The sequence below is a fragment of the Manacus vitellinus genome, unplaced genomic scaffold, assembly GCF_001715985.3.
Source record: "Manacus vitellinus isolate BGI_N305 unplaced genomic scaffold, ASM171598v3 scaffold_67_pilon, whole genome shotgun sequence".
In the NCBI taxonomy this organism is placed as follows: domain Eukaryota; kingdom Metazoa; phylum Chordata; class Aves; order Passeriformes; family Pipridae; genus Manacus; species Manacus vitellinus.
In genome coordinates, this window is record NW_021940737.1 from 16,615 (window position 1) to 39,125 (window position 22,511).

General features: G+C 36.3%; 1 protein-coding gene across 1 annotated transcript; it reads left to right on the forward strand.

Moving 5' to 3' along the window:
- The first annotated feature begins 6 nt into the window (after window positions 1-6).
- On the forward strand, window positions 7-21,304 carry SSX2IP (SSX family member 2 interacting protein). Its single transcript, XM_018083782.2, has 14 exons — window positions 7-139; window positions 7,528-7,661; window positions 8,311-8,477; window positions 8,735-8,935; window positions 10,568-10,678; window positions 11,887-12,022; window positions 13,595-13,670; window positions 13,745-13,916; window positions 14,575-14,725; window positions 15,934-16,070; window positions 16,500-16,667; window positions 18,047-18,158; window positions 20,114-20,234; window positions 20,420-21,304. The coding sequence occupies exons 2-14, from the start codon at window positions 7,619-7,621 to the stop codon at window positions 20,571-20,573; spliced, it is 1,749 nt and encodes a 582-aa protein (XP_017939271.1). The 5' UTR covers window positions 7-139; window positions 7,528-7,618; the 3' UTR covers window positions 20,574-21,304.
- Window positions 21,305-22,511: the final 1,207 nt, after the last annotated feature.

Genomic DNA, 22,511 nt, shown 5'->3' on the forward strand with positions numbered 1-22,511 from the left:
CTTCTATCAGGCTCCGGCTGACCCGCAGGGAGGAGGGAGAGTTGCGGTTCGGCTGGGCTTTGCCGGCTGTTCCCCCTCCGCGCTCAAAGGCCCGGCGTTTCGTTATCTCTGTGAAGCTACAAGCGGCAGATGCTCGGAGGTGGGAGCCGTAAAGCTTTCTACTGAGACAGGGAATTTGTGGCTGCTCGGGTTGAGGTAGTGGTTCACGTGATGTAAGAGGACAGGTTCCGTGAATGACCTGGGCATTTTTTTAAATCTTGTTTAAAATTGTATTTACTTACAGCGAAGCTCAACTCAGTTTAAAGATCAAATCATAATGCGAGACCAATTTGTAGTGTTACTGCATGCCCTGTTTATGTAGAATGCTCTGTTGCTTTGCTGTGCTGTCAGTGAAACAGTTATGCAGGGCTCCATGGGCTGCCAAGGTATGATAGGAATTTCAGGGCAACGACTTAAAATAGGAGGCATTCGAAGTAAAATGTGAATGTATTAGATAAATTTTAATAGTGAACTTAGAAAGGAGACTTAGAGAGACGATTTGATACAATTAATGGAGATTTCACATTGTAAGGGTTTAGCAGGAAAGATGTTATTTTGGGGATCTTTCTTGGTGAGGGAAGGGGAGCAGAAAGCTGTGGTACTATCAGTTATAATTTGGACTGGGAAAAGCATAGGAGAGGGTAATACCAGGCTCGTTGGGTTCAATATCTTGTTTCTGAAGCTGGCAGCAGATGCTAAGGAAAAGATGGTAAGTATAGGCTGGCTGTACAGCAATGCTTTTATCTATGTATCCTCCCAGTATACTGCAGTCTGGAGCTGAAGGATTTCTGAGCAGAGGTTGTAGCTGGCTTTTTAAATTTAATAGCTGCTGATGGATGTTTTCCAAAGAATTAGAAGCAATTTATTATTTATATTCACAGCACCTTATGGTGATGTAAGTCCATAGTTTAACTATATTTTATATGGAAAAATGCCTTTATTTTCCAGCTTTTGCAGTGAATGTCACATTGCACTCTTTATAACTGCTGTGTTAAAAGAAGCAATGAATATTTGTTTTCTGTATGTTGGTCCTGTTTCTCTAGCTGTTTCCTCTTCTACCTGAAAAGTCATAGCTTATTAGTTTCCTGGATGAAAGCATTGGTTGACCTTGGTGCACTGTATTCAGGTCCATTCTGCCTTTTTTTACAGGGAAGGTTGTACCTGTGTGGTATTTTGGGCTGGAGAAGCTTAGTGTTCATACAGAGGCATAATGATGGTCTCCTTCTGTCCTCTGGTCCCATGTACTGTTAACTGCCTGTGAGCTGTTATTTCCAGAGGACTAATCATAGTGACCCTGGGATCTCTTCCCGCATGATAATGCCTAATTAGAGGCTGTTGGTTTAAGTACATAGCAGAGTTGTCTTTTTCGTTGTTTAGTTTGCATTTGTGAACAAGGAATTTCAGCTGCTGATTTTTATCACACATTTATTTAGTATGAGAACAACCTTCTGCAGTTTGTCATTCAGTCTGGGTGTTTAATTTTGTGAATAGCTCTGTACAGTGCATGAATACACCACCTGTTCATCCCCTTTTTAAATTTACTGAACAACAGAGATGCCTGCACAGACCACTTTGGGATTCTAATTTTTGTCTCTTTGGGACTTTCATACACTCTTCTCATCCTTCTTTACCTTATTCCTGCATTTTGCGCTTCCTCATTTATAATCAGTCATTAATAAATCCTCTGACATCTTAGTTTAAGAGCCTTTGGAGGGAACATTGTGAAAAGGCTCTTGAAAATCCAATTATGCTGTCTTGCCCAGGTGTGTTGGATTATTCCTTCTTCCAAAGCACTGTGGCAGACTTGTTAGTGTACCTTCCTTCCACAGAATGAATGCTGACATTTCACCAGTCCTGTTTGCAGTTGCCAAGTTTGTTCTGTGACCCGTTTTGATTAACAGAAACCTAGAATTTGCATGAGCATTATTCTCTTAATTCCCTGGTAATCTTTAGAGAAACTAGTTACAGTTACCTTCTTGCATTCCATGCCCGATTTAACTTGTAGGTTATATGCTACTGAAATTTGTGAGTTTCATAATTTCTGATGTCTGGAATACTAGTTCTGGCTCTGCCCAGTAAATATCTCACCAACTTTTGGAACTAGTAAGGTGGTGGTTTGTTTTGTTCCGGTTTTTTGTTTGTTTGATTTTTTTCTCTCTTTCCTTTAAGAAGTTGTCTGCTTTGCAGAGACAGATGAGCTATAGAGTTTGGCTAAAGTTGATGAGGAGGACATGCCGAAGATGGTTTCTGAGGTTTCCCTCTTGTCTGTGGCATGGAGAGATGTGGTAACAGAATGTTCTGCTCCAGCTATGTGTAGTAAGTGGCTTGTAAATACAAAGAGAGAAATACAATTTTGAAGCTTAACAATAGAACTATTGTTTAATGATAGGAAAATGCTAAAGTGAAATCCATCGTGTTACTTCCAAATAGGGTAGGAATTTGGGAGCCAGATGAAACATTTCCATATATTTCAATTTTTTTAGTGATTAAATTAACAGAATTTCAGTCACCTGTGTACGTAAAATGTGGAGTTGAATCTTGAGGTAGTAGATCAGATTATATTCCTTGTAACCTGAGTGTTTGAGGCAAAGACCATGACAGAATAGTCACTGAACACTGAATTTTATCAGATGTGAGAGTACATTCTTGTGTCGTTATATGAATTGAGAAGATTGACTATTTATTTTCATTAAACCCTTGATTTTTTTTTTTTAATTTGTTCATTTGGTTTTCTTTGGGGTGCATTTTTTTTATTTAAGTAAAATAGAATGGAGAATTGTAGTTGGAATTTTCCAAGTATGATGCATTCAGAATGAAGCAGAGACTTAATACCCACAGCCTGGATGGTTTGACTTGCTTTTTCACATTACTTTGGACAATACTGGAAAGTTTAGCTGGAAATCTGACATTACTTGAAGTTCCCATATAGTGTGGATAAGTGGAGGCATTCTCTCACTCTCATTTTGAAGCTAATACAAAATTGTGGCAATTTAATCATTATTCTAAGTGTGGGAGGAAAAATCTGGGGTCTGCTTTTTGATTGCAAGACCCATCATTAAAATTACGAGATTAAATAAAAGTCGCTAAAAGACATTTTTAGAGTAAGAAATTTTTTTAACTATACAAATATCACTGAATAAAATATACATATTAGTGCTAATTATAAACTGTTATTAAAAATTCCGTAGAGAGAAAATGAATGTCAAAACTCAAGAGAGGAAATGCAGGGATTTTTATGGCAATTACATGAATTAAAACAAGTATATGTCATTATGTTACCAGGGATATATTTGTAAACCTACAATGTCTTGACTGGAGTGTACATTAAATTTATCTAGACTTTCGTGTCTTTGTGCCTATCCAGATAAAAGCCATCTGTGTGACATCTGTGGATTACTAGACAAATATAAAGCTTTAAACAGCTTCACAGCTCCTTTTGGTTATTATTTTAGTGGAAAAAAAGTCACATTGGCCTTTAAGGAAATGCTAAGTATGCGCCCCCACAATTTTGCAAGTTGAAACATATGCATGTCACAAGTTGTAGTAGTGTTTGAAACATACAGAGAAGGAATGTTTGGCAATTTCTGGTCGATGCTGACTTCAAACTTTTCTTCCAAGACATTGCACCTCTCTAGAGGTTCCTTTCCATATCCTTTCTACCTTTGGGGGGTAAAAGTTTTCTGGGTTACCAGATACTGCATTTCCAACTTGTATCACACCCTGTCTAGGTTAGAGATGACCAGATGGTGCAATCTGATCGCAGTACAGCGCTGTGACAAGTGATTCTCTGCTGATTGTCTGAATGAGTTTTACAGACCCAGTTACCACTGCTCCTTTTCACGTTTAAGGATGATATTTAGAAATGTTAAGTGTTCTGCACTGTATTAAGTTTATAATTCTATTTCTTGCTGCTGCTTGTGATTTTTCAAGTTTTGATATGGCCTGAACTCAGGCTTACTTAATGAGATTTTTGTCTTGAATCTTGACGTGTTTGTTGTCGGTCCCTCCCTTGTCCCCCAAAACACAAAACAGTAATTAAGAAGAGCTGCTTTCAGCTCTTTGGGTTTGTGATATGTACTATTTTTAAACTTTACTCTAAACTTGTTCTTGAAAAGAAAGATGTACTTATTCATGAGTTATCTAGGAGTTTCTGGAAATATTTCTGTAGATTTTTGTCAAAAAATTCCCCAGATGCCTTTCAAAAAAAGTTCTGGTATGTTATTACCATGACAGTATTTTTTTTTTTTTTTAAGTTCTTTGGGGGTTTTTGTACTTTACTTGTTCCAAAAGTGCCTTGGTTTGATTACTGCTTCTTCGGTATTAATCAAGCTCTCTGATTTTAGTGGAGTGTGTATTGGGTGCTTTTTTGTTTGATATTTAGATTTCTTTTTGCGGTGAGATGGTTCTGCTGTTATGTTTATGCATTTGAAATTGGATTCCAGAGGCTCATTTTTGTACAGTCCATCCATGTCTTGTCCTCTCCAGGAATTTCTAGTTTGGAAGAGGAAGTGATGCTGCCAGTTGGCAAAATGACATCTAGAAAGCACTGGATTGTTACAAGTTTATGGGCAAGTCATCGAACCTGCTAGGAAAGTAACTGTAATAAATCCCTGTGTACAGGCAGTGGGCGCAGAAGGCAAATCATTAAGTGGTTACAGCAGTTTTAGCTGCTTAGTGGTTTTCTCTCCCACTTGCAATCAGTCGGATTGTTTACACTAGTATGAGATGCTGGGAAACAGCAAAATTAGATTTTTGCTTGCTATTGCATTTTTTTTCTAACCAGGATTGAAGGGGGGGAACAACCTTTTGCTACTTTGTTTGGTTAAAACCTTTTCTGTTGGCTAGGATAGCCTAGGAAGGTCCCTAAAGTACTTTTCAATATTACGTGTTGTTTTATAATTCTTCCATAATTACATGAAATATTGCTCCAGAATTATCCATTTTCATCCTCTATATGAATATGTTCCCTGGTGTATTAAGAGAGCAGCGTAGTGTACAGAAGGCCCCTTCTGAATACACTGTATCTAGATTAGTTTCACATTCACTCTGTCTTCATCAGGAATGCTCATCTTCAGCTCTCGCATACTTCAGTGAGGCTATATTGTGACATTTTGCTCCTGAGAAAATGCCTGTACTGGGAAGGAAATGTATCTGATGGTTATTAATCACTAGAGAGCTTTAGAGGTCATTCCTGAGGTGTTGAACTGGCAGTAGAAGCCATGTGGAGCTGAGGAGATGATAGTACGAAACTAAAGGCTTGTAGCGTTCTCTTTTGCAGCTGACACAGCGTTGTCTTGTTCTGTACATCTGAATTTAATTTGAAATACAGTATGTAAAGATAAATCAAGTACAAAATGCTGACCACTCCTCAAAATGATTACTTTTTTAAAGCTACTGCACTTGTCTGATGACATGTAATAATTTGAGGTACTTTGGGGTAGCGTTCTAGCAGTTGAGGGAAGTTTTTGAGTTTCGTGCCTTTCAAATCTTGAAACTACTGAGGGTGGCTTTTAGTCTGATGTATTAGCAGTGCGGAGTGGACTGCAGGTTGTCTTCTCAAGGCAAAAGGCTCTAGAGCTTTCAAGGTTGAGAGAAGAATATAGTTTCATTACCTGGACTTTGTTGTACTTCTTATGTAGTCTTACTTTGTCTTCACTAGACACCCCTCTGAGCTTGGGGTTGTGTGTTAATTTTCTGTGTTGTTAACAGCATCTCACTAGAGAGTAGTTTTGCTAAAGCATCTGCACTGAATGAATCTGCATGTGACTCACAGGGCTCAAATTTAGAGCATCATTGCATTTGCACACCTGGACTCGTCCTGTTTCTGCTTCCAGTCAAACATTGTTTGTGGGGATAGATGCTGTGTCAGAATAGTATTGTCAGTGTAGGGAGACCTGTGGGTTGATAATACCGTATATTCAGGCAACATAGGTGATAAAATCTGATAATGGGTGCATCAGAAATTTGAGTAGTATTTTTGTGGACTTTCCAACCTCCTTAATGGAATTTATGTGTCTTAAGGTTCTTAACAACCTTTTGAAATATCTTATTAGAATGCAGGATTGTGATGTCAGTAGTGAGAACATACTTGTACCTTAACTTCCTGCCTTTTCCCCTTATGTTCACACATTTATTTGATGGATACAACAGAAATGAAACTTAAATGTAAGAAGTGTCCTCTTAATACTTTCAATTCCATTTTTAAAAGCGTAGTTATTCATTTCTGGACATCTTGGTTTTACAGAGGAAAAAAATGGAAAAATATGCCTAAATTTATATGGGCAGAGAGAAAACAGAAAAACCATTTGCTAAACAAGAACAGCAACTAGATTGTTGTATTGACTGTGTTTTCTTGCTGCTTCGTGTACTTTCAGATATGAAAGCTTTCAGGAACTACTGAATTACAACACATATGAGGAATAGTTGTTTGCCTTTTTTCCACATAAATTTATGAACCTGGAGAAATACTGATCCAGCTGGATACTTTTTTTAGGGGTGTTTTGTTTCTTTTTTTAGTGCTGAGCATTCTATTACATGACTGTAATAGAATTGGAACATTAGCAGGGGGTTAGGGGACTGTGTAGACTTTGCTCTACAGGTCCATCTAAAAAAGACTTGAAACTTTGTTCTGAAGTGTTGATTTTAAAAAAGGAGTCTTCTTTCCTGTTAGGTGGAAAGTTTGTTTCCCTGAAGTATCCTTGTTTCCATAACAGCTGATGGGTTGTGCTGTCCAAATCTTAAGCATCCAAGCTGGATTTAAAGTTTCCAACAGTGAGATAATTAATGCTATTATGTGTCTTACTGTGTGGTGGAGGTAGGGTGAGGGGACAATCAGTTTGTTCTTTCTTACGAGTGGGTGGCTTTCCTTTGGTTTCTGGAGGGATGCTACAGTACTGAGTGGCTGTGCCAACAGGGTAAGGCTTCTCCTGTTTGTTTTCTTCAACAATTTTGGAATTTCTGCAAAGAAGCAAGCAACTTGCCAGAAAGGCAATATGACTAAAAGCTAATTTAAATGGTTAAATATTTATGAGAAGTTTCTTTTCCCTCTGCTAAATATCTTCTCTAGAGCCTTTATAACACTTCTCTTTAAGTAATAATCTCACTTAGACTTATCCCACAGAGACTTATATTAAAACTTCATATAAGTTTACTTTAATAAAATTGCTTCCTGGTTATATGACAGGAAAATACTTAATATTTGTCTTGCTGTGTTTTCTCTGATGTACATCAACAGAAACAACTGAGTTATCTATAGGGTGAGTAATTATTTTCATGTGTTTACAAGACAGTTAAGTTTGAGGCTAAATATTGATAGATGCATCATTTTTACAGTGTAATATTTGCTGTGCTTACTGAGTTCCAAATGCTGTGTAAAGATGTAGAAAAATTTGACATGGTTCAAGTTCAACAGTCACTCTTCTGTGCCTGCTTTAATCTTCTAGCTGTATTAGCTGCTTTTCTTAATCTAAAATGCTCCTGCTATTTTAGGAGATGCCTACGTAACACACGTTGCCAGCAATTGTACAAAATACTTCACCACTGAACCAGTTGCTCAGGTACCCTGCCTGTCTTTGTTGCTATGGGAGATTGGAAGACTATTACTGTGCCAGTGCTGTCATCAGGTAATATTTTGAATTTAGTGGATTTGCTAATTTTACCTGCGATGTTATAGCTGCTAAAGAGAAAGAGATTGGAGTTTTGTGCATAGCATACTTGACTATATAAACAGAAAGTTAAATAATATGTAGTACAAACAGTGCTCTGGCTTGGATTGAGTCCTTACAGAAATGGTACTGTAAAATGCTTTCCTTTCATATATATGGAAAGGTTTTAAAATGTTTTAGTCATATTTTATTTTTTTTGACACCTATCAGCATATCTCATGTTTGTAGAGGTTTCTTTACTTGTTCCGTATTCTTTTGCCTCATAAATTGCTTACAAGTTTGTTAACCTGTGTAGGAAAAAGTAATTTTAAAAATTGTGTTGTAGCAAGTCAATAAGGAAGAAAGTTTGGTCAACTTTTTCTTGAGGGATAAGTAAAACTTGAATGATACAATACCTTAATGTTATTGAGTCTTTAAATCTTCAGTGGAAACTTATCCTTTATTTTTTGTCAGTTGTTTAATATATGTCATTCTAGATGAAATTCTGAGCTCTAGCATTGTAAATTTCTGTAAATAATAACTTGAGTACATAGGAATTTGATTTTTTTTTCATGTGATGTATCTTAAACTATTAACCCTGATTTGTTTCTTCATGTTCAACTTTTAGATAGCAAAAATATATTTCAATATACCTCAGAAAGAAAGAGATCTCCTACAAGCATGAACTCACAAGTGCTACGCTTGCCACTGCCTTCATCCAAAAACATGCACAGCTTTTTCAGTGCCTTCTGCACAGAAGAGAATATTGAACAGAGTATATCCTATATTGATAGGGTAAGCCAGATCTTTTTGTTTATGGGAGGTTGTGTGCAGGTGACATTAAATCAATTGCAGTAAAAAAGATTGGCTGGATTAAGAAGGCTTCTTCCTCAGTGCTCAGAAGCTGAAGTTGGTAAGTTGGTGGGGAGTAGGATTTGGGCTTTTCCCCTTAATACAGGATTTCACCTGATACTGTTTCTGTCTTTTGGAGAATTGTGGAACTTTGATCCAGTTATTGATCTCTTCTCACCCTCCCCCTTGTCTTTTGCCAGGAATTGACAACATTGGGCTTTCCTTCTATTTATGCGGAATCCAAAGGAAAAGAGTTGAATTTAATATCTATCATAAATTGTATAAATGAATTGCTTGCACTCCAGCACAAGAACCTTCGAGCTCAGGAAGAAGTAGAAATGCAGCATCTGAAAATGGGAAGTGATATGGATCACTTACAGAACTGCTATGCTAAATTAAAGGTAGAAAGCAAGATCATTCAACCAATATTGTGCAGTTCTGTGTATTCTTAACAGCAAGTGCTTTTTTGGTTTTTTTTTTCCTCCCAAGTACTAATCTGTGGTTGTATTTTCATGTGCATTTGGGGGGTTTTTGGAAGTAATTTTTCCGGTTGAAAATGCCTTAAAGTTAATGAAATATGAGTCAATGAGAGAACTGAAAGCTTATTTAGAATTATGGCCTCTTTAATCAAGGAAGAGGGAAGACTGTTCAGATTGGAAGTGTTAATGCGTGCTGTGGGTGGAAATGTTAAACACTTCAGTTCATGTGATTTAGTACTGTTTAAAAGGGTATGCCCAGCTCTAAAAGATAAATTCTCAATATAACTGTAACAAGTAAAAGCATAAGGGAACACATCTAGGGCATTGCAGTTTTTATCAGTTTTTCTATATCATTTTTTTCCATGTGTTTTTGTTTTGGATTCCTTGGATATCCGACTACAAAATCTCTTTATAAGAATTACTCAGAAACTGTTGTCAAAGTAGAAGTTACTAAGCTTCCTTTTATCACAGGATAAACACATGCACAAGGCCAGTCACTGTGACGTAGCTGATATATTGGAAGTTCACAGACTGTGCTACTTCATGGGTACTTGTATGTGCAGTTATACTCGAAGAGACTTGTCTTTCTCTTAATTCTGCCAAGAAAGTAAAATATAAAAAGCCTAAAAATATTTCAGTGCAGGTTTCATTGCTTTTTAGGCTTGCTTTTCACTTGGGCTGGCCAGCACTATCTCCTTGAGAAATACTGCTGTAGATTCTCAAAATCATAGTAGTCCTGCATTTTGATTTGACACTAAAAGTCATTTGTGACTGCACTCATCTTTATACAAACACTATATCATGTTAATTTCCAGAACACTCCAGTTTCTTTCCCTACATGGATAGCTTTAACGTGAAAGGGGCAAACTTATCAGGACTGCATCAATCCCAGAACATTTAATTTGGCTGTCAGCTTGTAAGGTTTCTCACGTAAATTCTTTCAAGTACCATACAGCAATCCTCTTGACTTGCACTATTGTGTTACCTGTATCTAATTGTGGTTTGCTTAGAAGTTCTTGTTGCTTAAATATATCTACACATTTGTCCCTCACTACACAGATGAAGGAAAAGAGCTTGTGTGTTGTGTTTAGATGTCATTTAAGCTGCCAGTTTCAGGTCTGAGTCTCATATTTGTGGACAAAATTTTCTAAAATGCTAGTTTTGCATCATCTGTTATGAGATCATCTGTCTAGCCTTCTCTATATATGTGAAATGTCCCATATGCTTTGTTATGGTCACAGTCTACATATCTGTGTCAATTGTACTCTCGTACCCTTGATTATTTAACAGAAATGTTCCAGTAAAATTGTAGTCCCAAATTCATACAGGTTGCTTAGTATCCACCTCATTTTCACAGTGTGGACATGCTTACAGAATCCCGACTTAATGAAAAAGTCATAACTATGTAAGGTAATATCTGTTAGATATTAAGCCATATCTTAAGTGAGGTGGTTTGGCAGCTTGGTTTGCATGGTTTGATTGGTTTGGTTGGTTAGGTTTTTTAACTCTTACTGTTAATTCTTATTGATACTGAACTATCAACACTTTTTCTAGGAACAGTTGGAATTATCTAAAAGGGAAATAGTTGGGCTTCAGGAAAGAGACAGACAACTGCAAAGCAAGAACAGAAATTTGCACCAGTTACTTAAAAATGAAAAGGACGAAGTGAGTGATTTTGTACATTAACACAAGTTATTATGTAGATATTGAAGAATGGTTTTTTGCACGGAGTCTTGTAATTGCTCATTTTTAATTTTTTTTTTTTTTGTTGGTAAGTGTTGTCTTTCAAGACAACTGGCATGTTGCATATGGATAAATAGGTTCTATAAGGGGTACATCCAAGTTACAAGAATAGTAGAGAGTATTGCAGAAATGCAGATGTGCAGTTTTCTGAGACTTTCTGTACTTTTAAGTACAGCTTTCTTAGAATGTTTGGAAATATCAAAAAGGAGGAGGTGCAACAGGATTCAGTCACTTAGTCAAACATTTGTGTATAGAGGCTTTTCTTTTTTTAGTTAGAGGAGAGCAAAAGACCATAAAGAAGGGAGTGGGGGGGAAATCCAGATCAAAGGCACAGTCTCATTAAACTTAAATGTCTTGAAAGAATCAAGATAGAAAACACTTAAACAACCATGGCACTGCTTAGTTTGGGATTTGTTTCCAGTGTGCTCCTTCCCTAATACTGTACTTCACATGGCTCCTAAGTTTCTGTGAATGTTCTTTGTGTCCATAAACATATTCATACAGTTGGGAATCACAGCACTATATGTATATAGTAAACATCCTACAGTTACAACTTACAAACTTGCAGCACATTCAATATTTTAAGGTTAAATCTGAAAATTAGAAAAGAACCAAACCAACACACATATTGATAGTACATGTCAAAAATGTGCTTTATGATTTTTTAACATTCTTTTAGACCAAATGGAAGAGAGTAATTTCCAGCACCTTCCTGTATCAGGAAGAGGAGTTTATTTTTTTTAGTGTAAACCTAACAAGCCTGCTTTAGAATTAGAGTAAACCTAGATCCTGGTCATGAATTACTGAAAGCAAAGATATGTCTTTCTCTGCTCTGTTAAATAAAGGTGTTAAAGAAGGTTATGCAAGTTGTTGGAACATGAATTCAGCTGTACTTCAGAGGAACTATAGTATTAAAATCTGTTGCTTATGATGTACGTTTCTGCTGAAAAGAGACTACCTCTCCTGGGGTCAGAATTCATGGGTTGGGAGAGTTCTTCTGATTCCTTTTGTCACTTTTACCTGAAATACAGTTTAATAGAAGCATTGTTTTGCATATGTTTTGCATGCAAGAAATTTGTGTTTGTAGTATATAGTTGAAGAAACACACTTTTTTGTGGGATTGCCTTTAGGTTCAGAAGTTACAGAACATAATTTCAAGTAGAGCTACACAGTACAATCATGATATGAAGAGGAAGGAGAGAGAATATAACAAATTAAAGGACCGCTTACGTCAATTAGTCATGAACAAAAAGGACAAAAAGATAGGTAAGTAGCTCTTTGAATTTTACTGCAGCAAAATAGCATATTCTGTATCTTAACCAGAAGCAAATTTAAGCATTTTTATCTTTAAAGGCAATGTGGCCCTCCTCTCGTAGATTTTTATTTAGATGTTAGAATGTTAAAAAAAACATGCAATATTTCTTGTTAACTGTGTAAGACTATTCTATATTGTGTTCCATAAGATTATTTACCAAGCACAAAACAAATGCTGATCTTTACAAAATGAGGTTTTCTTACTAAGGAAAATTTTTATTTGCAGTCAATTCCTAAGCTAGAGCCATCTCTCCTCTACTTTCTTGCTGCTGCTGCCATCACAATATTTGGATAGTGTCATAAACGCTGTATTACACCCAGCAGTTGCCATCAGGAAGGTACACTACATGAGCTTTTCCTCCTTGAGATACTACACTCTGCTTGTGGTTAACACAAGCAATGAGAAATTATAGAGAAGAAGTAACACAAGACAGATGTACCATCTAGTGCTATGTGAAATGAGGACAAATCAGCTCTCTTTTATCATACGAGTACTCATATGTTGTATTGCCCAAAAATTGTGTTCAAGACATTCATCAGTGCTGTTTACCATGAATGGGTTTTACTGTTACATATTTAAAAAGACCTGTACCTTTTGCTTTGTATATGTACCTTAGAGTATTTATATGATTTATCTCCAATGAAAGGGAAGTCCTGCTCTTCTGCACCCGTCACCTCCACAACGCTCAGCTATTTGCCAGCAGTAGTGCATGTTATATTTTAGTAAGCTGATTTAGTTCACTAAACCAAGAAGAAAACTATTCATGTTATTGCCAAGATGGTTTTCTGCTCATTTAGTTTTCTGAAAGTGCTTGTGAATAAGGCAAAACAAGTTAAGACATAGTAGCAGGAACACCTGTTTTGGCTGCAGAAAGTCTTTAGGTATCTGTTCAATAAGCTCTAGAAGCCTCACCCTGAGGTCAGCAAAACTTACATGTTCTTGATTCCAGTTAGCTGGTCCTAGTTCAAGTGTCAGTGAGCTCAAAATAACAGGGTTTGAAAACTAGTTACTGTTTGCTTGATAGCTAACTAGGATTAAGCTTGGAGCTCTAATCTGTAGTCATATGTTGGATTTGGGTTTTTGTTGTTGCTGTGCGGGTTTTTTTATTTTATTCAATGTAGACAGAAGTTTCTTTGTTTTGAGGAACACCTTGTGAAACATTGGGAAGTTGCTTTCCCCAAAGACGAGATAAAACGTGTTATTGCCAGAAGAGATGGTAGAGTTTATATATTGATATGAAGGTTGAAATAGAGATGAAGGTGTCATTAAGAAATGCATAAAAAAGATGAGACAGGATGAGAATACATCCCTCTGAGTTTCCAAACACAAACCCTGTTTTCTTTCTTTCACTATCTTATTTTTGCTTTAAGCAGGGCAATGTGGTTTCGTATGGGTCTGAAGATTGAGGGGGATATTTGGGTAATGTGGTCTCTTTGCAATAACTACAAGTAAATGCAATGTCATCTGAATATTTATATATTTGCATGTTGTTTCACATTTTGAAATATCCTTTTCATTTGTAGCTATGGAAGTTCTAAATTATGTTGGTAGAGCTGATGGGAAGAGAGGTGCATGGAGGACTGATAAGACAGAAGCCAGGTAGTTGTCTTGGAACATTAATTGAGGCATATATTATGGCAGTTATGTTGTTACTGTAAGATTATTTCTTGTAGAAATGAAGAAGAAATGTACAAAGTTCTGTTAAGTGACTATGAACAACGCCAAAAACAGCTTTTAGTGGAAAATGCTGAGCTGAAGAAAGTTCTTCAGCAAATGAAGAAAGAGATTATTTCACTTCTCCCACCACAGAAACAGAAACCTAAGGAAAGGTCTGAAGATGGGCTGGTAAGTATTGTTCGGTTAAAATTGAATCTCCATGGTAGTTTGGTATAGTGCTGAAGTAATTTGACACTTATTTAAAAAAAAAAAGTAAACTTCTTATGAGACTTGCAGTGAATTGCACATCATGTGCTTTGTTTGAAATCCATCCATGTTTAAGTGTTCTGCTGTCTGTGAACAATACCCAGTGTATTCTTGCCAGTCAGTCAATGAAAAGCTTAAGACATTCATTGAATTAATTTTAAATGCAGTAACTACGAGTATGTAATTCTGTGTAGCAATGCATAATCTATTTCCTGCATGGGTTTTTTGTTTGTTTGTTTATTTCCAGATTTTAAGTATTTCTTTACGCAGGATATTTTTATGGAATGGTGTGCTGCCCATTCATTATTTATCAGAGGTTTTTTATTAATTTTTTGATTCTCTGCTAGAAGTCGCAGTTCTGTTTTGATGTCAGAGTGAAGTGGGTCACTTCTGTCTCTTCAGCATTATGCTGTCAGGGAACTGAACTCCTTGAGAGTCAAATTTCCCTGGATGGAAAATTCTTTCCTGTATATAAGGGTTTTCCTTCTCTTCAATAAATTAAATCCGTGCACATATTTAAATAAGCACACATATTTGGAGTGGCGAAGTGGTTTGCAGCTTTTTATTGCTACTTCTACAGGTGCTGTCAGACCTGGAGGAAGATATTGGAGAGTTAAATAAAGAGAATATGTGGGAATTATCTTGTGAAACTGTGCGAGAGCAGCTTACAAACAGCATTAGAAAACAATGGAGAATGTTGAAAAATCACGTTGAAAAGCTGGATAACCAAGGTGATGTTTAACTGTATTACATGTATATATAAAATACATTAAAAATAAGTAATGCAGTGGCAGTTTGAAGTAATTGGATGCAAAATATGTAATTCCCTCTCAAGAGTCTTGTCTTGCCACATCCATGTCTCTGAGACCTCTTGTGGCATTGTAAAACAAACTGGCTGATGGTATGGTGCTGGACTCTCCTCATTTCCAGCTGTTAAACAGCATTAAGACAGCTAAAAATATATAAAATTCTTTCCTAGTATTATTTTCCCATGCAAGCAAATGCAACCACTACCATAGGGATGTTTGCAGTCAGGAGTAAGACTGAGAAGGTCATGCATGCAATTGGAAATAAAAGAGCAGATGGTCTTTGAGAATATGTTTATACCCTGGAAAGGATTTTAAGAATACTTGCAATACTTTATTTGGTGTAACTAACTGAAAAATAAGCATCAGGAAAAATGCTTCAATTATTTGCTCTTTTCTTGAAGTCCTCTTTTAGGATTTTTGGTTTATAGGGATGACCATAGACTAGTCCTCTGCAATTCAATTAATGTTCAAATACTGGCATCAGGGGATCAAAACTTGGCTCATTACAGTCATTGTGATTTAGCTATGCATTAAATAAAATAAAACAAAACAAAACAGAATGTAATTATACAAAATACAATTAATTCCTGTAATTCATTCCCTTACTGAAATAAAAAATTCATCCCAGTTTGTTAGCTCCATTTCTCCTTCCCAGCTCTATTTCTCCTTCCCCTTGAAGGAAAATGCTTTCTTTTTATATCTGATAAATATAGTTACTGTCATATTTTTATGAACACACAAGCCCTTCAAAAACAAGCTCAGAAGAACAGGCTAACAGCATGTCAGTGGAAAAAAGTCTTCAGTTCTCTTTTTTTTTTTTCTTCTTCTATATGACTGAAACAAGTGAGGATTTTGTGTAACACTCATTGCAATGCAGATGCATGGTGTACCTTGAGGAATGTGAACCAGCTATGTTTTCATTGCTGGTTTTTTCTGGAATGGATTTGGTGGATGATTACATGTATAGCACCAGTTTGGGATCTCATGTCTCCGATGGAAATGCTTTTGAATACACTTCGTGTCTGTCTTTCGGGATGAAACAAGTAGTCTAAAACCTTTTGCTCTTGCTAGGAGTCTCTAACGTGGAAGATGTTTTAATTTGTTTTTAAGAAGCTTTTCTTCCCCCTTAGTGTCACGTGGACATTCAGGAGCCTGGAATGAAAAAGATGTCATTTCAAGAGAAGACCATGAGCTGGAAACTGAAAAGCTAGAGTTAGAGATTCAGCAATGTAAAGAAATGATCAAAACTCAGCAACAGCTCTTGCAGGTAATAGGCTTTATTTTTTCTTATTTTTCTCAGTTGGATTTGAGGTGTTTTTTATTTAACATTCCACTTTTCTTACCTCTGAGCCTTTCTCCCTTCTTTGATAATGCTTTTGAAATAAAATGTCTTAATTGTTGGTCCAAGTATAGGTGTGCTGTTGGGTTGGTTAATAATTTAATGAGTTTTTAATCCTGATAGGAATAATTTCAGAAGCTAAACAAAGGGCAGGAAGGCTGATGAGGTCAGCTGCCTGAAAAAGGGACATTTTGCTTGCTATCTAAAATTTGCCCCCGTCATCCACCAACTTGATATCTGTATTGTTTCCATATTGAACTTCAACCATTTTTCTGATAAAACTGAATCTGTGGAAATACTGCATCTCTTAAGTCACTCCCAAATTAATGTCTGTCTTTTGTTGCTTTAAATCTGCAGCAACAGCTTACATGTGATGATGAGACCACTCTGTTACTACAAGACTGCTACTTGTTGGAAGAAAGAGAACGTCTTCAGGAAGAATGGAGACTATTTCAAGAACAAAAAAAGAATTTTGAGAAGGAACGAAGAAGTTTTACAGAAGCTGCTATTAGATTAGGACTTGAGGTATTAGAAAAGGGAGCTCCAATGGAAGATGAATTACAAATAAGTGGTCTTATACATGCTAAAGGGCAACCATCCAACCGTATCTGTTTGCTGGCATCTATAGAAAAAGACATTTCCATACTGTATGAAACATATCTTTGGTCATTCTAGGAGATCATTCTGTTGACAATTCAAAAAGCAAGGCTTTTGTGTGTATTGGAAAATACAGTTGCTGCAACTGGAACAGAACCATTTTCTTTCAGCTTTTGAAATATCTAAGTATTCCAAAATTGGTAATTTATTAACTAAATCGTTTAGATACTGCTTAAATTTGGCTTCCTACAAAAGTAAGGCCTATGCAAATTTCAGTCAAATAGTGTGCTGCAGAACATGGCCATGCTCATAAATAGCATCTCTTGTGGTCACTGTTGGAGGCAGAACACTGAGCTAGATGGACAACCTGTCTGGCTCACAATACAAAATACTTCAGATTTTACTTAAGATACTGAGGCAGCAGTAGTTCGCATGATGACAAATCCTGACTCTGGCTAATTTAATTTCATTTCATTTGCATTTTAATGAGTTTGTGAATTTCGTGTTGCACCTTGAATTCAGCTTTAAAAGTCATGAGTGATAATAAATCATAAATATTTGTCCAGAAATGTTTAGGACTACATTACAGGATAAGTGTAACTACCAATGCTTCAGCTTGTTAATATGCTGAAGTAACAAGAGAAGCAATGCTGTAATCTTTGCAGGTGTTTGTGAAAGAAGTGGAGTTCAGCTTCCTCTGTTTTTCTACTGACATAGGTGCATCCTGTTTCACTAATGGTTTTTGGAGATGAAATAGCTTGTTGCTTGATTCCAGAGCCACTGGATCTTTTGGAGGATGTCATTTAGGCATTATTTTCCTTTTCTGTACTCAGAGGGATTGGAAAATTGAACAACCCCTTTCTTTTTGCCCCAGTTTTGAACAGAAGTAATCAGTGCTCTTTTCAATGTAATTTTTCTGTTTAGAAGGTTCAAGCAGTAATCCTTTCTGGCAGCTGCCCTGGATGAGGGCTACTACCTCCAAAAGGTAGTGCTACACTGAGGGGGAAGAGGAGCATAGGAGGCAGAGATAGGAGAGGGTATCACTGGAGTGGAGAGCAGTGAAGTGAAAGGATTAGTTAGATCCCTGTGAAACAAACCACAGGGCTTGGCTTGTAAATAAGTGCCTCCACAATTAATCCTTGATGGACTCCAAAGCTTGCTCACATGACAATAACTCCGTGTTAAACTGTAGGCTCTCCTTAGTTAGGTGGACATGTTACAACTTGTGATTTCTTAAATAGAATAGCATCAGTTTAATGCGGACTAAGCTTGTTCTTGTGTTCTTAAACTGTTGTTTCTTTTCCTAGAGAAAGGCATTTGAAGAAGATAGAGGAATGTGGCTGAAGCAACAGTTCTTAAGTATGACTGCTGATTGCAAGCACTCTGAAAATGTGACAACTCCAAGTGCCTTCTTAAGGAGCAAGTATTTGGTTCAAATTATATTCTTGTACAATGTTTCTTTTCCTTCCTTTCAAATAGAAGACACAAATATGGGCAAAACCATTAAAAAACCCAAAATGTCTCAAGACAAATTTTACCATGTATCTGTGTGCCTCTACATGTTGGATAACCAATGGTTCAAAATTTTATTTTAAAAAGGAAATCATAACTCCCTGGTAATTACTTAGGTGATGAATTTATATTTGTGAAACAATCTGATGAATGTCAAATATGTGGCAGCAGAGCTGTCAGGAACAGGAACTTTGAGAATTACTAAATTAAGTTAAATGTGAGCACGTTATTTGCCAGGGCAGTTGAAGAAATCATGACCTATAGAGATCTGTATAGATTAGAAACAAACAAGTTTTGGAAACAAGAACATGATGTGGAAATGGCAGCATTAATTATTTGAGATGAGGTGGTATTAAATGTGTACACATATATATTCAGTAAAAAAGAATCCTTTGAAAAAAAGAAGCTATGAAAAGAGCATAGTGATAACAAAAATAAGTTTGAGCAATAAATAATTGAGGTTTTAGATACAAATTTCATAAATTTCTTTCGAAAATATGACTATATGACGCATAGTTTTGAATATTGTTTTTAATGGAAATATTTGCTTCCTTTCTTCTACAACTGGATTTTTTTTCAAGTTAGTAAATTTATTTCCCATTCTCTCATGCATGTGCAGTGTTTGATCTTCACCACTGAGAATTTATTCATTACTTACCTTCTTTCTAAGGGATGGGGGAGCGTGAGACAAACACTAAAGGGACAGGAAAGGGAAAATAACAATCTCTCTTCAATAGATTTTTGTTGTGGCAGCCAAAATGTAAAGATAAATGTGTGGACCACCTGTCAAGTAAATATAGCTTGAATTTGTATTCCTGTTAGATAAAGTAGCCTACCTCGTATGTTTTGGCTTCTCTCTGTTTCTCCTCTGTGCAATTCCTGCTTCTCTAAGTGTGAAATGAAATTATCTTCCGCAGAAGGAACAAAGTTGAGATTGTTTGGCTGTTGCTCATGGATGACTTGATTTAGTGATCTGAGAGCAACTTGAGATCAGTTTAACAGTCATTGTACACTAAAGCTTTTGATTTGTAATTGCTTTTTTCTGAATTCTAGTGTTTCAGGATGTAATTAATGTCATATTTTCTCTTCTAAATGGCATTCTTCCGTCTTGTATATCCTAATCCTAAGCTACTGGATAATAGTAATGAAAATAATACATCTGCCATACAGAGAATCATACTCCATATGGATGTTACTCCACAGCTTATCATTAGAGTTCTTTTAATGTTCAATTTTTCTTTTTCACAACACTTGTCCAAAAGCTTTTTCTTCTGTAGTGCTGTAATACTGTAGAATATGGAATCATTCTGTTTTTTCCACTTGATAAGAAAGCTTTGACATCTAAATGTGAGAGAAGTTAGCAGAGATTGATCTGCCAAGTTTGCCAGGGCTTTCCATTGACTTGAGTGATAGTTCAGTTCATATAAATGCTAAGGCATCTCACTTAATGCTTTTTAATTTTGTTTTCTATACTCTGACAAGTTTACTGCTTTTCATGCTGGTGTTAATTACTATCTGTGCATGCTGGAGAAGTGTTTACTTAAGGAGTAAAAAAGCTTTATCAATTTTAAAGTGAGAAACTACATTTCAGTAACTTCATATGACTACTTGCAGTGGTGGCTGTATATGCAAATGCTGTGTTTTCAAATTTAGAATCCTAATTTTAACATAACTTGATTCAATAGCATTAGTTACAAAATTTTAGCACAGATCTGTAGCAATAAGTTTTATTATTATAAACATGCCTTAAGATGTTTACTGTGTCTTTTTTTTTTTTTTAAAGCAGAAGACCATGAAAATTTGAAGTACTTTCTGTTTTCCAGTTGCACTGTAGTTTAACTGATGGTATTTGTATCTCTCAGGTTCTGACCAAGACAATTGGTTAGTGAAATCTACATCTCAGCAAAGGAAACCTCCCTCTGTGTTGAATGGTTCTGTTTCAGCAGAACCTTGCCAGACATCTCAGTATATTACACATAACAGGTTTGTGAAATGATGGTGTAGATGGTTTTATAGTGATGAACTCTATGTAGAGCATAGACTAAAAGCATAATCTAAGCCTTACAGTTGGTATATAATAAAGGATGTTAAACATAAAACCAGTACTCTGTTTCTATTCAAAGCATAATTTATTTGCATTGTAACATTTTTCTATTTTCCACTTCCAGCGTTGAATCAAAAAAAATTGCTGGAGATAGCATGCCAAATCTGTGGGTGGAAAGTGATGACAAAGAAGAAACTGGAGAATGCACCAAGTCATGGGAAGACTCTGGAGTTGGCACTCTGCTCTGTAGAAACTTGCACATGGAACAACTGCCTTAGACTTCCGAGGGTTGCCTGCTGGGTTTTTTGTTAGACATTTGTTCATAAACTTATCGTTCTAAATGAAACAGAATGCTGTAGTTTGATCATTCTCCTAGAGGATTATGTGGTGATCTGAATTGTGGTGTGTGTGTGTGTATGTGCGTGCACCTGGCTTTTATTTTTTAGACCATTTTTTGCCTCTTTTTCTTGCAACTCTTGAAAGAAGACAATTTAAAAATATATAAAAGCATTGATATTTTTCTAGTAACAGAAGCTCTGATTCTATGAATGAAGCAATGGTCTGAAACTTTGACTGTAATGAAATACTGGATCCTAATGTTACCTTTCATCACAGGCAGAGATAGTACTTTTAGAAATTGTTTAATTACTGGAAGCATTCATTTATGTTTCAAGTGTAACTGGCACTAGATCCTCTTTTGCCTCGACTTGAATGTACAGTATACTGTAGATTTTTAACAAAACAGGTTCTATATTTATTGTGTGATTTGAAAATACCTCTTTGATATTTCAATGACGTAAAGCGCAAAATCTTTATAGATTTGTAAATAGACTAAGTGGTTATGCTGAGAAACCATGAAATTAAACACGTGCGTACATAAATATTATTTTACATTGCATTTTGAATTGTTTTATAGTGATACTCAGTTTACAGATGCATTAGGACTTTCAATGGTTCAGTCAAGAACCAAAGTCTTTTGAATGTGAACAATAAATGTGTAATTCTATTCTAAAAAGCCCTGGTTCTATGTTTTGTGTGCACTAAAGGTATAAGCTATCATGGTTGTAGGGTTGTATACAACGTCTACCAATCTGGTGCTGGTTTTGTATTATGTTAATTTTTCCTTTTAATTGACTCCGGAATATTTTTTCGTGTAGTCTTTGGGGAGTCTCTTGTTTATAATGTAATAAAAATAGCCAAGTAGAGGTAAGATGTTTGAGTCTCCTTCACTTGACTAAATGCCTGTAATTTTCCTTGCCCAGTACAAATCCATCTTGCCTCTTGTTGAGTTTTTGTGTGTCTGTGATCATGTGTATAGCTCTAATCCTGGTGTAATTGGCCTTTTGGAAGATGTCTAAGAAAATTCTGCCTTTCTCAGGGTCATAGGCAGGCAATTAGCTCAAGCTTAGATTCCTTCACTGAAAATACATAGCTGCTCTGCCCATTTTCTTCAGAATTGGGTGTAATGTAGTGATTGGACTACATAGAAAAATAGCAGTGGAATAACATAGAGAAGAGAAGAAACTGGAGTTCTTCAAGAAGCGAAGGCAGAAAGCAGCAGTTTCTCCTGCTTAGTTCAGTACATTGAGTTACTGCTTGAGATGAAGTAGTAGCCAATGTAAACTGCAGAGGATACTTGTGTGGTTTTCACATGGCACCCTTCAGGAAGCAGAAGTGGATGTAATGATATTCTTGGTTGGCATTCCACTGCATGGGTAGTGGGGTTAGAAGGGCAAAACATCATATTTCTCTGTTTCTCCAGTTCTTCCCCAGTAAATGGGTGATCTCAGTCATGTCATTTGCTGCAGGTGTTTAGCAGGGTATGGTTACTGTTGGGTTTCCCATAACATGTTGGGCAGTTCTTGCCTGAATTTTAGTTATGGAAGAATAAAAACACATTGAAAAATATATTTAAATAAGCAAAGTGAAAAATGTAATATACTAAGTGGGAGAACAGTACTATGCACATGGAGTTATTTTCAAGGCAGGAGGTGACTGCAGGCCCGGAAGTCCATGGCTGAGGCAGGATCCAGATGCCACTAGGGGCTGCTGCTGCTTTAAGGTGAGCTTGGGGGTGCCTTACTGGGACACTTACATGCATTTGCTTTACTTGGGCCTTCCTTTCTTCAGACTAATTTTCTTCATAGAAGTAACTTTTAGGATAATAATGCCTTGAAGAGCAAAATCTTTTGTTTGTGTCTATAGAGTGATTAGCA

Coding starts and splice junctions, on each gene's coding strand:
- SSX2IP (XM_018083782.2), top strand. CDS start 7,619: ATGGGAGATTGGAAGACTATTACTGTGCCAGTGCTGTCATCAG. Junction 7,662..8,310: donor TGTGCCAGTGCTGTCATCAG/GTAATATTTTGA, acceptor TTCAACTTTTAG/ATAGCAAAAATATATTTCAA. Junction 13,671..13,744: donor ACTGATAAGACAGAAGCCAG/GTAGTTGTCTTG, acceptor TATTTCTTGTAG/AAATGAAGAAGAAATGTACA.